General features: G+C 42.6%; 1 protein-coding gene across 1 annotated transcript in view; it reads right to left on the bottom strand.

The window, feature by feature from the left end:
- Positions 1-854: 854 nt before the first annotated feature.
- LHFP (lipoma HMGIC fusion partner) overlaps positions 855-16,756 on the bottom strand; it is a 137,159-nt gene continuing 121,257 nt past the window's right edge. The window contains exons 2-3 of the mRNA XM_009998361.1: positions 13,999-14,097; positions 855-958 (exon numbers count right to left, since the gene is read on the bottom strand). Of these exons, the coding sequence (XP_009996663.1) occupies positions 855-958; positions 13,999-14,097 (203 nt within the window). The remainder of the gene's footprint in view (positions 959-13,998; positions 14,098-16,756) is intronic.

Raw genomic sequence — 16,756 nt, 5'->3', positions numbered from 1 at the left:
TTATATATATATTTTTACAAAAATGAGTATTGAAATAATAAACATGGTACAGCACAATACAACATCAATGAGCTAAACATAACAGCAACAGAAATCTATGTCTGGAATAAGTTTCCTGTTAGTTGTACGTAACCAACAGAGCTCTACAGTACCATGAGTGGAATTTCCAATGGACAGAAAAACGTCCATTGACTGCACTTCATAAAAGTACTATAGGGAAAGGCTACATATGCCAAGTAATTATGTTGCATTTTTGTAATAATGATGAAAACACAGAGGCTTAATAAAAGTTATATAGGGCTGAATAAGCAGTGGGTAAATGTTTGGGGAAGAAAAATGTGTAGAGATTATACAAAATACTGATAAAGTGGCTTATTGGTCCTTTTATTAAGTTCAATGTATAGATTAAAAAGTGTTGCAACACTGAATTTTAAACCACCAGAGAGAAGTGGAAAAAAAAAAAAAAAAAAGAAAAGCAAGAAGAAGAAAATGTTTCCTCTCTACTCATTTTGTGCCATGGTCAATACCTGTGTGTGCGTGTGTGCTTTGGGCAGCGTCGCGCTGAGGGGCTGCCAGGCACTGCCCCAGCCCCCCGGCACTGCCACCCCCTCACCAACCTCTCCGTTAATGGGTGCACGCAGAACTTCACCACTTGCCAAAGCAGAGTTTTTCTTGCTTGTATTTTTGCAGAGCAGACCCACGGGTGGGCTTGGCTGAGAAAGTCTGTCCCTGTCCAGCCTGCCTGGTGGCTTTGCACCACCATTCACATCCCTGCCCACCCTGGGGGCCACCCACTGTCCCACCCCACACCCGCTCCAGAAAGAAAGTACTTGAAAAGTTCTCATTCATCATCGTTATCCAGATGTCAGCAAGTCCCTGGGGTGCCTGGCAGTGCCTGTGCCCGGGGGCTGGCTCAGTAGGGGTACTGCTTCTGCTTCCCAGCCGATGTGGCAGGTCTCTGAAAGAGAAACAGAGAGACATGGCCCAGCGTTAGCCAGGGGAGGAAGTGTTTCTGCTCACCAAGGAAAAAGCACTCTTCTAGGCTTCTGTCCGCATGTCCGTCCACCTCAGGCAGTGAACGTGGGGTGCAACTCAGTGTAGCTCAAGCAATTCAAGAGGGCAAGCTGTTTAAATGCCTCCTCTTAATTTTCTATTAGAGCTCAGGAGACAGGACCCCAAGCTCACTTGCTTGGCCAGTTTCTATTTTCTACCCAGGGGAAATGCCATGAGGGAGCAGAAGCAGAGGCTTCTGGCACCACAAGCATGCCAGCCATGGGGTGCATGTCCCTCTGGCCCCCAGCTCAGGGAGTGCCCATCACAATGCTCCCCACAGCAGCTGCAGTAGGAAGAGGGTTTTCTCGACCCTTTTCTTTCTTCTCCTTCTCCAGGCAGCATCTGAGGATTTTTATTTTTATTTTTAAACAGAGATCTTGAGGGTTTGCATGGAACATGGGCTAGAGCCTGCTCCCTCCAGATAGTGCTGGGTGGGTTCACCTCCAATATCTCGGTGACAGGGCTCAAAACTGGACCTGGCAGAAAGCCACTGGGTAATTATAATCCAGGACACGAGTGCAGGGAACTCATTAATCTCTCTCACACACAGGCATTAGTCCTGACCAGGAGGCTTCTGGTGGCAAAGGATAATGGCTTTGGGGATCCACCTGCATGGAGGCTGCTGTGGGACTGGAACCCACAGATGCAAAAATAGAGGAATTTCCCTATCCTCACCCAAGGTCATAACTCATTGCTTAAAACTTCACTGACCTTTTGTCTAATGAGTTTAATCATGTCACAATATGGACTTGAATACATATAATGGCCACAGTATCATTATATAGCCAAACTCATCAGCAACAAGTGGTGTTGGGGAATCCCATGATGGACCATAAAGTGACTGGTCTCCTTCAAGGCACCACCCTGTCTGCAGTAGTGGAGAAGATCAGGAAAACAGCAGTTGCTGCTGGGAGGAAGCCTCCTCACAGAAATCTCTGAGAGCAAGGAGATGGCTACTGTCACTCTCCAGTGTCTCCTTCACTTGGTCTGCAATATCTTGGCCATTATAATCTGGAGGGCTTGGGACTCATTACAACTGAGTTTCTCCTGGTGTTGCTACCTTGGGTGATATATCCTTGCTCTAAGCAATGAGTACTCTCAGTAAGACATAAGCAGCACTACAACACTTCCCTCCCACCCTCTGAAAAAAGTAGGAGAAATCATTCTCCCCTCCAGAGAACAGAAGGTAACCACAGAGTTTCCATTTGGAAAGACAGAGCAGAAACAGGTGGCATGTCCATACTCTGTCCCAATGGCATACTTGAAGGCCAGGCTTCTGGTTAACAACAGTTACCAACTTGCCTAGTCCTGTCTTGGGCACAAGACACACAAAATGTCTGTAGATCTCAACATGTCCAAAGCATTAGCATTTCTCAAGGCAGACAGCACATCCATCGACTGTCTGCAGGATATTATCAGGTCAGCTTTGTGAGGAAACATCAGTGGGAGGCAACACTTACGATTTTGGTCACTCTAAAGATCTGAGGTTGACACCACAGCAGGACACATAGTATTTGTTTCATCTTTTCCTAATAACTCTCAACATTTTTTATGTTAAAAAATGTCCAGTGAAACAAAGATCCTGATCTGAGCAGAGGACTTGAGGAACTGTAGCTTTGGCTTGATCTTATTAGCTTGTCACCTTCATGTGCTGGAGCAGAGAGACTTACTTGGTTTTGTAACCTGGTTATGCTCTGTAAGTAACACCATTCTTGGCTTCCTCACAGAAGACTACACAGGGAGTCTGACTTCCTAAAGAGAAGAACATCAGAAACCATGGAGAGCTGCCAAGTGCCTGGCAATGTCACCAGTGCTGAGTTTTGCCCAATTGCACAGCAGACCCTGTAGAGACCTGTCTCTGGACCATCTATTGCTTGCTTTGCCTTTGCACACACACTGTCTATAGCTTCTGCCGGCATTTCAAACCAGACTCAAGCATACACCAGGTGTCTCAATCCGCTAGGTTGCTTTGAAAATGGGGTCTATGCCAGGGTGGGCACATGTGCTAAAGCACTTCTGGTGATAAGATGGACACCAACTGATAAGTCTTCTTAAACTGCTAAGTATTCCTAAAATTACTAGAGAATTGTAGTTACGTTTCCAGGTAGAGAAAGTGGATGTAAAAATGCTACCTTAAAAAGAGTTTAAAGAATCACATGGTAGCACTGCCCAAAGCTCTCACCTAAGTGGGACAGAATGAAGTTAATTTAAACTTTTGCATGATGTGATTTCAACTTTCATGCATTGGCACTGGGAGAGGGGGAGATCATGCCTGATACATATTAACAAAAAAGAACTGTTTAATCAGTGTCAGAGATGTGCTCAAGAGATACAACACGCATATTCAGTCTTGGCAGAAGATAATAACATTTCTCCACATCATGCTCCATTTATCCCAAGGACCACTGCCCTACTTAATGCTCTGAGGCATGGCAGGCAGGCTCTTGATCTAACAAATCCACTGTAGTTCACAAGTGTGAGCTGGGTCAAGATGAACAAATGAAAGAATGCGAGAGTGCAGGAGAACGGATGAAAGAGCTGGGAGTCTGACCTTAGAGCAATAATAACACAGCAATAAACCTGGCCATTATTTCCAGTGTGTGTCAGGAGCAGCGGGAGGCCTTGGATAAAATAGCTTGATCTGTACTCGGATGATGCTGAGCAGAACAGCCTTTCCTGCTATTGTGCTGAAGAAGAGCCTGCAGCAGGGAAGGTATCTGAGGGTATAGGAATTAGCTATATTTTTCATTGTAAATACAGGTAAGTTCTAGGTCCATAGCAAAGCATAGCTATAAGGCCAGAGATAATCCATCCCAAAGCTTGCTGGTGCAATGAATGATTGCCTACACCACATAGCCATGTGTCAAAATGAAACAAGGCTACTCCTTTTACAATCCTGCATTGCACAAGGAAGAAAATATTTTTGAGTTAATGTTTCTGCTCCAGTGTTCTCATTTTACTATATGTAGGAGCCATTTTAATCCACTGCACCCTAAAGAAAGATTGTTGGTTGTCAATAATTGGGTAATTTAGTTGTGTTTAAATTGCAAAATTACTTCTGCTTCACTTGGATATTAAACACTCATTTTACAAGGAACAGGAAGCTTTAAAATAAAGCAAAGTTGATGAGTAATTAAATTTAACACCAAATGAAAAGAAATAAATGCATAGAAATGTTATATGCTAGAGACTTTGCTTTTCATTTTCTCTTCTTTTTCTTTCCTTTATATTTTTTGTATTATAATAAAGGGTACCATAGAAAGATTCTTTGTCATGTTCAATTTTTATTGCACTGACACCAATGGGACTAGTCACATATTCAGAGGTAAGAAAATGGTTAAGAGCTTTGCTGAACTGGGATTTAAATTAAACCACCAAGTAGAGCAGTTTGCCTTCATGGAGCCCATCATATTAAAGATGCAAAAGGCTGCATTGCAGTTTCCTTTTTTGTTTTTTCTTTTGGTCAAAACTCTAAAATGAAGAGCAATACCACCTAATCACTTGACAGAATTAAAACAACTAGTGAAACCATGTCAGTATTCACACACACACACAAAGACACAAAAGCTGTTCTTTTCCTTATGGATGCACAGGAATACATGTATATGAGTAGAAGTGTGCCAGCCCATCGAGGGCGTGGAGATGTGAGCAAGAACAAGTATGTGCTCTTGTGCATAAGATGGCCTGGAGCTGGTTTCTTGTCAAAGTAAATTCCCCAGAAGCTGACGTACTTTTCCAGTTGCTAGGGATGACATGCATTACAGCAGTTCCTTTTCTGCACAGAACTGGTGCTGCTGTTAACAAATCAGTCTTTACCCAACAGGGCAGTATGGGCAGAGAAGCTGTGGCTTCAGTGTTTTGTTAGCTCTGGATCCATTGGCTTTTTTGTGTGTGTCAAGGAGAGCATAAATAACTGGAGCTCTTGATTGCTCAGTGAAGCAGGACTGTCCAAGTTGGCTTAGATAGGTTTGTAGCCAGCCATTAAGAACTTAGTTTTCACATTTGTTTCACTGGGATTGGCAGCAAGAGAGTGTCAGCATGAACTCTGAAATCATAGAATAACAGACCTTGCAGCTATAGGGATAGATGACCATTTTCCAAGCAAATAAAAGACCAAAGAGTGGAAACATTACACTCTTCTCTTTTATAAAAGGATTTAAGGAAATTACAGTCCCTGAGGACAAAAGACAAAAGCAAGGTGAGTGAGGGCACTATCAAAAGAACATTCAGCAGAGAAGAGTCCCATAGAACATAAGACAATATTTGCCAAAGCAAAAGAAATCAAAGACTGTGGAAGGGTAGTTTTGCAGTGAAGCTTATTAGAAAGCACTTCCACGCCTTTTCCTGACTTCTAACGTGATCCTCAAGGCCATGATACGTGTCCCCTAGCTCCCCCCTTCTCTTGAATATATAAGATAAATAAAAATTAAGACAAATTTGTGAGTGAGTAAAATCTGGCAACAGAAAATCTGTGAATACTTGATCTACCATGGAGCTGTGCCAGGATCCAGTTGCCAAAATGGGGTTTCACCAAGATTTCTACTCATTATGTCTTATAAATAATTATCACATATAGCTATCAAGGTCCTGGAAATAACATACGAGTTTCATATAAAATAACCAATAATTGACACTTAGGAAAAAATATCCAGAATATTAAATTGTCCTGGATGCAAACTTATTAACTGCAAGACTTAGTATCTTAAATAGTTGTACCTTCTTTGCTGTTAAATGTTAAGACTATCCTGGGCTTGCAGCCTGGAGCATTTGGCAAATTCCAATCATTTAAGCTCAAGTACAGCCTATTTTCCAAGAAGGAAAAATGGTTTCAGAATTAGCTGAGCTAAAGAATAAAAATTATATATCTTCAAAAATTAAAACTGTGATTTCTACTTGAGAGAAGTTGTGCAGGAACTCTAATTAACAGCTTCACATGAGAGTCCAGTACTACAGGGAATGTGAATTCAAATAATCAATCAGGGCGCTGGAAATACAATCAGAGAAAAAAGTAAGGAGTGTGATGTTAAGGGATATACAGGGATTTGGAGATATTAAAACCACAAATGAATGTAAAAGATAACCGGCTAATTAATAAGAAGGCACAATTATTTTGAAGCAAAGCCAAGATATATTATAAATAGCTGAAGTTTTTTTTTTCTTTACACAGTTACAATGAAAAACCATCATATAAAATCAGCCACAAAACCAAGAAAAGAAGTTAAAGCTTGGAATGAAACCAGAAAGGATTAAAGCAGTTATTGGGAAAAAAAAAGAAAGAACATTATGTAAGGTAAAACTGCAGCCAAACAAGTAGCTGGAAACAAAATAATGAATTTAGTGAACATGGTTTCTTTGTCTGTTGCATGGATATCTTGGGAGTGCATTAAGAGAAGTGTCTCCAGCAGATCAAGATCTCCTCCTCCTCTACTTGGCCCTGGTGAGACCTCATTTGGAGTAGTGTGTCCAGTTCTGGGCTCCCCAGTTCAAGAGGGGCAGGGATTTACTTGAGAGAGTTCAACAGAGGGTGACAAGGATGATTCAGGGATTGGAACACCTGCCTTACAAGAAAAGGCTGAGAGACCTGGGGCTTTTCAGTCTAGAGAAGGGAAGACTGAGGGGGGATCTAATTAATACATGAGGGCTGGGTGTCAGGAAGGCAGGGATAAGCTTTTTCACTTGTGCCCTGTGACAGGATGAGGGGCAATGGATTAAAACTCGAGCACAGGAGAACTTTACTGTGAGGGTTACAGAGCACTGGAACAGTCTCCCCAGATACTTTGTGGAGTCTCCTTCTCTGGAGACTTTCAAGACCTGTCTGGATGCCTTTTGAGTGATCTGCCCTATGGTTTTTTTTGGTCCTGCTCTGGCAGGGTGTTGGACTCGATGATCTTCAGAGATCCCTTCCAACTCCTAATATTCTGTGATTCTGTGATATGACTTTCTCAATGCATTTCTCTTTTATAAAATATATATTCTTCCCTATGCATGCACAGATGAGGCTATTTTGGATCCTTATTACTGGACAAAGAAATTGTATATTTTGGTCTGTAATTAAATGCACAAAATCTCATAAAGTTCAGAAGTGTAAAAAAGTGGAAAAAGAAGAGCCAACAAGTTCTTCATTCTGCTGAATATACTCACTCATATGATTGAATCATTCTTTCTTTGAAGGATCACATAATTCTGTTTAATCAAGCCTCAGATTTGCTGTAGGTGTACATTTGTCATGGGACAATGAAGGAGAAACCAATAGCTTGTGTCAATTACAATGCTCAAACTCCCAAAAGCAAATAGCTTGTACCCTGCTAATGGGAAGCTCTCCCAGCCTCCTGGAAGAAGTCAGCAGAAAGCTCACCTATTGCAGGAAGGGATGTTAATTTCACCTCTCTTTGGACATCTACAGTGCAGAGATCCACACTGGACTAGTCCCTCAAACTCTCTCTGGAGATAATGAGGAGAAAAAGCTTTTTTAATATTCACTGCTTTCTGTGGGGGTTTTATGTTGTTATTTTAGTGACTGCACTGTTAGCTTTTAAAGTGCTTTAAAGATCATTTACTTTAATATTTCTACAGTAAAAGTGATTATCAAGTCAACAGTTCTCTTAAAGATATTTCAAGCCCTCTAAAAGTGGCTAAGGGGAACCTGAATAATAATGATCTTTTGAAACAAATGTCTCTCAACACAGAACTTTCTGAGAGCTTTTGAGAGCAATTCAGTTGCATGTTTAGTTCAGGATGGGATTCAGCTTTTTAAGTTTGTCCTCCAGACAGCCACTTTGGCCAGGAGAGCCCTGTCACAGTGGTTCACAGATGGATGGACCACCACAGAGGACAAGTGAAGGTGTGCATTTGGAGCCATCTGCTTTGGTTGCTGCTGCAGCTGTGCCCCCAGACCTAGGATGTCTCTGTGTGTGACAGGTAGTGATGGAGTGTGACAGCCAGGGAACACAAAACAACTGGAGAGGATCTAAGAGGACCTGTGGATAAAACAGGCAGGAGGCTGTTTCCAGGCTTGTAAGGATGGCACACAATCAAACAAGCATAGAATGCATTTAGGCAGGCTGCAGCAGCAGCTGCCAGGGCACAGTGTGCCAATGGCCACACCTGAGCCACGCATGCCCTTGCTGACAGACCTGTGACTTTCTCTGCTTTTAATAGCAAAGAAAAGCATAATGAAACTAAAAAATGAACTCTCAAGGTAGTTGCATACAGCAAGCATTGAGTCATGTTTGTAGGATGCTTCTTAGCACAGATGATGGCCCAGGAGAATAAAAAAGTAGGTTCTAGGAAGGAAATGTATGACATAAAAAGTAATCTCTACCAAAAAGGGGTAGGACTAAAAAATTCTGGAATATTTATCATTAACACTAAGCCCTGACTGTCTAAACACATCCTATTTTCTCAAAGGAAGACATTTTTTTTTTTCAAGTAGTTCAACTTAAAAATTGGAGTTTATCTTAAATTTAGTGTTCTCATTCTTCCAGGTTAATGAGGTAAGTACATACTATAATTAATGAGGTAAGTACATACTATAATAATATACTATAATAATAATATAATACATCTCGTGTCAGGGAAGTAGCAGCTGGAGGCCAGGTGACATTTCCTAGGGCACCTCCAATGGCATGAGTTATCTACATTTAGAAAAACTAATCTTAATCATAAACATTTTGCTGTTCGGTCTCTTTTAGTGCTGTTCCAACAGAGGCCAACTGAGGCTTGACTTTTTAAGTTAAACTGAACATTCTCTGTCCTCTCTGGAACCTTCTGTGGGATTTAGCAGCCACCACACCCATCGCAACAGACTGAACATGCAACAACTGGGTAGCCTCTACATGCACATCTAGGGACATCAGTGGCCTTAAGTGAAGGTTTTTACTGGGTTTAGACATTCAAAACCAATTGCACTTAAACGTATACACCCACATGGAAGTTAAAAAAAGACAAGTTCAGAAGGTTTCTTTATACAATGTAAGTTTTAGAAAATGCGTTTCTGCCAATGCCTGGTGCAGTCTACACTTTAACACACATTTTCATTTTAATGAAAGGTCCCTCACTTAAATTTCCTTCTAAACCCCTCATTTTTCAGCTGTTATTCTTGTATGGTATATTTAGAAATGAAAATAAAATGGCATTAGTGCCCCTAGCTCAGCAAAACTGAATGTGTGCTATATGATATGCTATAAAGATACTTGCTTTTGGCAAATGGCCTGGTAATTCCTTTTGCAGACCTCGGGATTGTGTAGCTCTTACTTTCACACCCTTCAGTCAGCAGCTCTGTACTGCTGTGCCATGCCTGTACTGCTGTGCTATGCCAGGGCCCATCATGAGTGGGCCCACAGGCAACTCCAGGGTGTAAATAATGCAGCATAACAATAACAGCTTGTGTGGTGACAGCAGATTAAGAAGCTTTTGATCCGTCCTCAAATATTTGGTAAAAGTGCAAGGCAGCCCCTTTGAGCACTGATAGTGTATAACTCCAGCCTCCACCTCAGGCATTAGCCTGTGGCCAAATGCTATTTAGATGAAGGACTTTGACTTGGTCACTTGGGCAAAGAACTATGCTAGTTTGAAACATAAGCATCTCTTTTCTTATACCCTCATTTATTTATATTGCCCCACTTCTAGGAGTTACCACCATAAAAACAGTGGCATAAGGCCCTTCCAGTTCAAAGTCTGGTGTTCTGATGGGAACTCTGTTCCACCTGTGATCTGAGATGGCATTTGGATCAGGGTCTCAAGGCCTCCATGCAGATCCTGCTGACTGCCAGGGAGCTGGGAACAGCAAGTGGAGATACACGGCAGAGACCTGTCATGGCCTTAACCCATCAACAAGATTTGCCAGAAGTTGTTTGTCAAAGCCCTAATCTATCACACTGCTTTTTTTCATGGTGGCAAAACCAGACTGCTTAGCGAAAAGCAGACAGCAGGCCCCTCTACAGGTGCACCAGTCTCTCTCTATTTATGGAGGTTACTCCCCATCCTCTCTAGCAAAACAGCTCATCGATTGAATGCAATTTAATCAACAAATGGGGTTGTCCTTGGCAGGGTATCTTCAGTTGAAGAATGATTCCTCTTTGTAGAGATTGAGTTGTACAAAAGCTTTCATTTGATTGAAAAAAAAATTAGTCCCATTAAATACATAAATGTTTAAGTAAACCCTTTGGATATAGCTCACTTAATAAAAAAAAACAAATAAATATCCAATTTAAAAGAGAGCAGCAAACTGCTGGGCATTTCACAATGTCAGCTCAGGTTTTCTATAAAAGAATACCCAAATCTACTTATACATAAATTAAAGGCACAGTTGTTTTTCCTGCAGCCTTTTAAAATATTGCTTTAGAATGTACATAGAAATGTGTGTGTTTGGTGGGGACAGAGGGAGGGGGTCTCCTCTTCACAATATGGGCTATCTCAGCCATATTTGGAGTGCCTATTAGTCTAATGCCTTTTCAGAGTGCTTGAAGACATAGAGAAACACTTCTTATCTAGCACAACCACTAAGGATTAGGCTTTTTAAATGGGTTCTTAGCATTGCTATTTATTTATTCCGTCTAGTTATGAGCGTGTTATGGGCTGGAGGTTTCTCTTGTTTCAGTAAAGCAACAATTTTAATTTAATTGCTAATTCTCAAATACTTCTGGTTAACATTACATTTCACAGTGCATAATTCAGCTGCTTCTCAAGTGAGTTTCTGCAGTCCCTCCTCTGCACCTGCCTCTTGTCCTTCTCATCTCAATGCAGATTGTAGTTCCTGGCTTATCTTTCCTATGCCAACCTTACAATTTTCCCCCCTTACATTTTATAAGTTCAGAACAAATCTCAGTGCTGAACCTCCAGCTCTGCTGGCTCTGTGGTCAAACCTAGTGTGCTTTGATCTTCCTTTCTTAACTACAGGTCCAGGTTCCCTGTGGTCCAAGTTGCAGCAGTTGCTCTGCCATTTTTGAAGAGTCTGAATGCTGCCTGCTGGTCAGCATCCCTTTGAACACCCTCTCGTTTGCAAGCAACCATAATTCATCATGTGCTGACTTAGGCTCTCAGCATCACACTCGCTAGCACCCATAGCAGCAGGAGGTGCAGGACCAGCACTCCCACCACCACCATTTCACCCATGAGCAACCCAGTGCAGGGCTCATGTCAGCTCAGCTTTGCTGAGAGAGTCAGGAATAGAAAGCATATCATTGCAGCTTAATCAAATTAAATATTCAAATGAAAGCAACCATTATTTAAATTTGTCTTGAGACTCGGTGAGATTAAGTCTTTGAAACATTATTTTCGGCCTGTAGGCTATAATGAGTAAGCTAGTCTCTAATGATTCAGAAAAGACTAGAGGGTTTGGCTTATCAACCACCAAGAGGTATTTACGAAAGACAATGAGCAGTGTGGTTATGAAATGGCCTTTGGACAGCACCTCTTCTGTGCAGATGATTTAGCTAACGCAGCATCAAACAGGCAGCGACATTAAGTGAAAAAAAAAGTAATCCTAGCCAAGCATTTACATTCACTGCCAATGTATGTGGAAAAGAGACGTTTAGTGGCAGAACAGCCTGGTAGAAATCACTACAGCAAATTTCAGCTCTCATTATAACCTGTTAATTAATGTGTTAGCATATGATTGCAGCAGATCGGCGAGACTAGCTCTCCTGTCAAGTCTAGACACGCACAACACATGCCCTGCATGCTCCACGTCCAGAAAATACATCAAGAGTCCATGCCTTCACAGTTAATGTGATACATCTCAGGGTCCTTATGTGTACCTGGAGAGAAAGCTGCCAGCTGAAATTTTTCACATGGGTTTCTTCACTGACTTTAAGGGCAGAGTGATTCAGTTAATGCACATATCTGACTCATGAGTCAAGACTGAGATGGTGAAGGTGGTCTCAGAGATTCTGCTCTGACTCTGGGTATGACTGTGTCTAAGGTCACAGTTTGTAGCTATCTTAGTGCTGTTTTCAAAGCATTCTAACTGGCACTACACCCACCTTCTTGTGAGTTTGCAAGGAAGTAACCTGGAAAGGTAACAGCTGCTACACTCTGGGAAGAGCAACAGCTGTAGCCTGGGAACATGGAGGCTGTCAGGAGACACAAACAGGAGTCACAGAAGCAGAGCTGCTCAGATGCTTGAATGGTAGAGCAGGCATCAGCAAGGAGCAAGCTGGCCTTTCAAACAGGGATGCTGCTAAATGGCTGGCTAGGAACTACTTCAGGCTTCAGCACAGGATCGACCATGGGCAGTGATGAACCCAGCTACTCCCTGCAACAGTTACTGCAGTGTTTTGCCTTGTCCTTCTACTACATCCTTTGAGACACCTTTCCATACAACTGGGAATCTCAGTTCTGAGACATTTATTTTTTTTCTGATGGTTAACTCTACATTTCTGTTCTCATTGCTATCTCTTTGTGTTGTTCACATCTTAGGTGAATTTAAAAGTTGCTGAAAATTTTTATACTTCATTGAAAAGAAAATCTAGTATCAATAGCACAGAAGGACATTAGAGATCAAAACAAAACGGTAAGGCTTCTTCTACAGCATGTTACACATTCCTTAGGCAACACCCTTAGTGGCTGCTGGTAACAACATCAGTGGCAGTGATAGAGATGGGTGCTGATATTGGTAATGAGAATCTCTGGTCCAATGCCAGATCAAATACACTCCAAAACACCACAGGAATGGTGGAAGGGAGGGTGACCTGGAGTATCTCTGCCAAATCAGTATTTTTTTACCTTTTGACCTCAATTAATTTGCCTATCTTCACAGGAAGCATCTCTGAGATGGAAACAGAACTCCTTTCTCCTGAAGCCTGACAGAATGATCATTGTAAAATTAAAAGATAATGCAGTAGGCTTGTGTTTAACCCTAGGAGACCATTTTGTCCACTGTTATTTGCACAGGGATTACGGCTAGGCTACCACAACTCCTGCACACACAGCTATGGAAAGAGTTTCTTACACTAACCATAAGGTTTATCTTGCAGGAGCTGGAAATGGGGAGCTCTGTGTGTCCAGGCTTGGGAGTTAGAGCTCTCAAACCTGGTTGGACCCCTCTCAAGAGGGTCAGAATGCGCAGTCTCTCCTTCAGAAGGATTTCAAATCCCCCTCTTTCTCAGGTGAAACAGGATCAGCGAGAACTTACAGAATAGGGTATCAGCAGCTGCATTACTTAATCCTCAGGTCACTTCTGGGCCCTTGTGTTCTAGAGCCCTGTCTAGAGGTGGTTCACCCCATACTGCATGGGTGTGAGCCCAGCCCAACCACATGTCTGGCTCTCACTCAGTGCTCAGCGCAGTCATCAGCAGTAGGACCAGTAGCTGGTTTGGAAGAAGGGTGACATAGAGAGCAAGTGTTCCCAAGGATGTGAGTAACCAAAACCATACTCTTCAGTCTTGAGTTAAAAAGTTATAAACATGCCAGATTTCAAAGACAGCTAATTGTACTCATTGTGAATTATACCTACCTGTGCTGTGATGCGATGCCTCTGCCTACCCTGTAAAGATCTCCACAAGTGTTACTGCAAGACTATTAAATCTGATGTCTTAAATATATACATGCATACATACATACATACATTCCTTTATTTTCTAATGTTCTTCTGGAAAATATTTCCAGCAGATCTATCTGCAATTCCCCTGCCTTAGCACCATACCAGAATGATGCAAGATGAATACCATATACAACTGGGTCACTTCTCCAAGCCTATCATAGAATCATAGAATCATAGGGATTGGAAGGGACCTCCAAAGATCATCTAGTCCAACCCCCCCTGCCAGAGCAGAGTCACCTAGAGTACATCACACAGGAACGCATCCAGGTGGGTTTTGAATGTCTCCAATGAAGGAGACTCCACAACCTCCCTGGGCAGCCTGTTCCAGTTCATGTCCTTTTTTGCTTTTATGGACAACACATAGAAGAGTCTCATGTGGCTGAAATGCCCTGTTGATGACTCACCCAATTCAAACTGGCTTGAAAGGTTACCACAGGTTTGTCTGATTTCTTCACTGTCCCAGCCAAGAGGATAGAGGGCACAACCAGAGCCAATCAACAAACCTATGGAGAGAAAAGGAAACATAATTTTATACCAGCAATTGCCATTAGTTTAAACACAGGCTGCCACTCAGGAATCAAAGTGTCAAACTGACAGTTGGGAACTTCAGAGAGAAAAATAAGCATCTTCTCCTAAAAACAGTAGAAAATCATTTGGACTTCAACTGCTGCAGTCTGCTACACTGTTTTACAGCTGCTCTGTGGGCTGGAGGCAGCCCTGCTGGTTTAGCAACAGAAGCCATCCTCAGCTTCTGGAGCTTCTACTTGAGAGCTTTTAGCCTCCCTTTCTACTCTGCAGAACTGCTACAGACACTTGTTTGGAAAGCTCAACGTGGGGTTAAATAGAAGCTGTGTTAATCACAGCATTTACAAGCTGATTGCTTCTGATTAATTAAAACAACAATCAACCAGCGTCTGTCAAGGTTCTAGCAGGAAAAGTAAACTGACAGTTGTGCTAGTATGTTGCCATTTTCCCTTGTTTTTCACACTTTCAAAAGCCAGGTAAGAATGGTTTCATGTCACCTGATCAGTTCATATCACATGTACAAACTCTACAAAGTATTCTCAAATCATTTCAGCTATAACAACCGAGGCCTTGAAACACTGACCTATTACAGCATTCGGCTTAACATTCACATTGTGCTTTACTTTCTCCAACCCTCATGCTGCTCCAAACAGATGTATTTTGGCTAAGTCTTTCTCTTCACAAGATCTTGCTGGGAAGCACTCAATGGGCCATGATTATTTTGCAGAAGTGGCATTTTTATCATATTGCATTCTCAGCTGTCACAGCAGCAGCTGCCAAAAGCGAGTGTAGCTGGCAAAGCTTCTTACACGGGCAGCCTGGAGAGAACATTTCAATGCATGCTACAGCATTTAAATGTTACCTCCTTTGTGTCAGAACTTATTTATGAGATTGGAAACGAATCACTATGTAGATAATGAGGTGGGCATGCCTGACACTTTGCAGCCTGTAAAGGCAAGCAAGTCTTCAAAAAGTTCATGGCGTGGATTTGCAGTGGAGACTTTTAACTGTTAGGTAGAGCACAGGACTGGGACATGGTTTCAAGCCCTACAACTGTCACTGGCTGATTTTGGGCAAGTCTCTTGACCTCACAACACCTTGCTTTTCCTCTCTTGACAATAACAATAAGGACTATCTACTGCCTGGCAAAGCACTTTTGCTGCCATGCTCCTAGTGCAGAAAAACCCTGGGTGTGGTGACAGAGGAGGTGTGGACATCACACCAGTCTAACAGGAGTCCTGAGAGTGATTCTGACTCAGAGCCTAGAGCTAGCTGTGAATTTCTGCTGTCTCCATCCTCAAGACGCCTAAGCTTCTTCTATTTCTGATGGCCCTGTAAGACACAGAAATCACCCTATTATGCTTTTGACCTACTCAAAGACACACTTGAACAAGGCACTTAAGTCCAGAAGTGGTATCTCATCTTTCTCCAAAAGATGTTTAACGCTTTTATCATCTTAGCTCAGTAACTCCTTTGCTGCTCCTGCAAGCACATCTGCCCATGTTTAGGCCCAATATTAGCACCTTAGGCCTTCCTCCACTAAGTTAACATTTCTTTTTCCTGCTCAAGTAAACTTCATCCTTTCCTTGTTGAGCAGTCATTGCCTGCTCCTCTCTCCATATCTACATCACATAATGGAAAAGAAATCCCTGAGGTAGCCCCGTCTCAGATGACACATTCATCCAACAGCTGTAAAAGGAGAAAAGCAATTAAGGACACATGAATTCCAGGTATTTTCAGAATTTTGCTGGACCTGGATATGGTTTCTTCTAATGTCCTTGCTAATGGCCTTCTCAGTTGATCTGAGTTTTTCCCCTCGGGCCTCAGAGTTGATGGCAGCTGGTAGAATTAATGTAAATGAGAGTTGCTTCTAATTAAATTCTCAGAAAGGATGTTTCTCAGACAAGAGAACTTAGGCCAAAACTGGGTCTACATTTGTTAAAGACAGCTTAAGACTCTGAAAAGAACCTGACTGATTCTCACTCGAATTTTTAGAGCAAGAAGTGCATTGTGAAGCGCTGACAGCACAGCTGATGAGCTAGGAATGGGCAGGTCCCAATGGGGCAAGGAGGAACATCACCCCTGATGATGAGAACAGCTGGTGAATGGAGGAAGAGCACCTAGATGCCAGAGATAGTCTCACAGACTGGCAGACTGTGGCAGCTCCAGTCAGCTCTGCTGTGGTGCTGACCCCTTCCCACACTGGCTGTGTTGTCCATGACCTGCCCGATGCCAGCCCAGGCAGAGCACAGATCCCAAGCTGCTCTGCCCAGATGTGAACTTCCCTGGCTGGGCTGGTTTCGATCAAGTTGTGTCTTTGAACAGACTCTCTGGGAGACCTCACAAATGCTCAAAGAGCTCCACTGCGAGGGGCAGGGAGATGTGTGCAGGGGTAGGAGGGAAGGCAGGCTTGCAGCCACCTGCATTGGACCAGATGAAATGGCAGTGAGCCCTTCCTCACAGATAGGTCCTGGGAAAGTCTCCTGCCCCATTCTTCCAGGAGAGTACACAGCAGCACTGCAGGCAAGGGAAAGGACTATTAGCATAACCATGCTGCTCCTCCAAACCCAGAACAAGCACTTACTGAGCACTTGCCAATTGCTCTCCTCAGGTGGCAAGAATGTCTAGTGCTCAGTG

This window comes from Chaetura pelagica, unplaced genomic scaffold (assembly GCF_000747805.2).
Source record: "Chaetura pelagica isolate M959 unplaced genomic scaffold, ChaPel_1.0 scaffold105, whole genome shotgun sequence".
NCBI classification, from domain to species: Eukaryota; Metazoa; Chordata; class Aves; order Apodiformes; family Apodidae; genus Chaetura; species Chaetura pelagica.
Note: the sequence above shows the minus strand (reverse complement) of the source record. Positions and strands in the feature narration are given on the sequence as shown.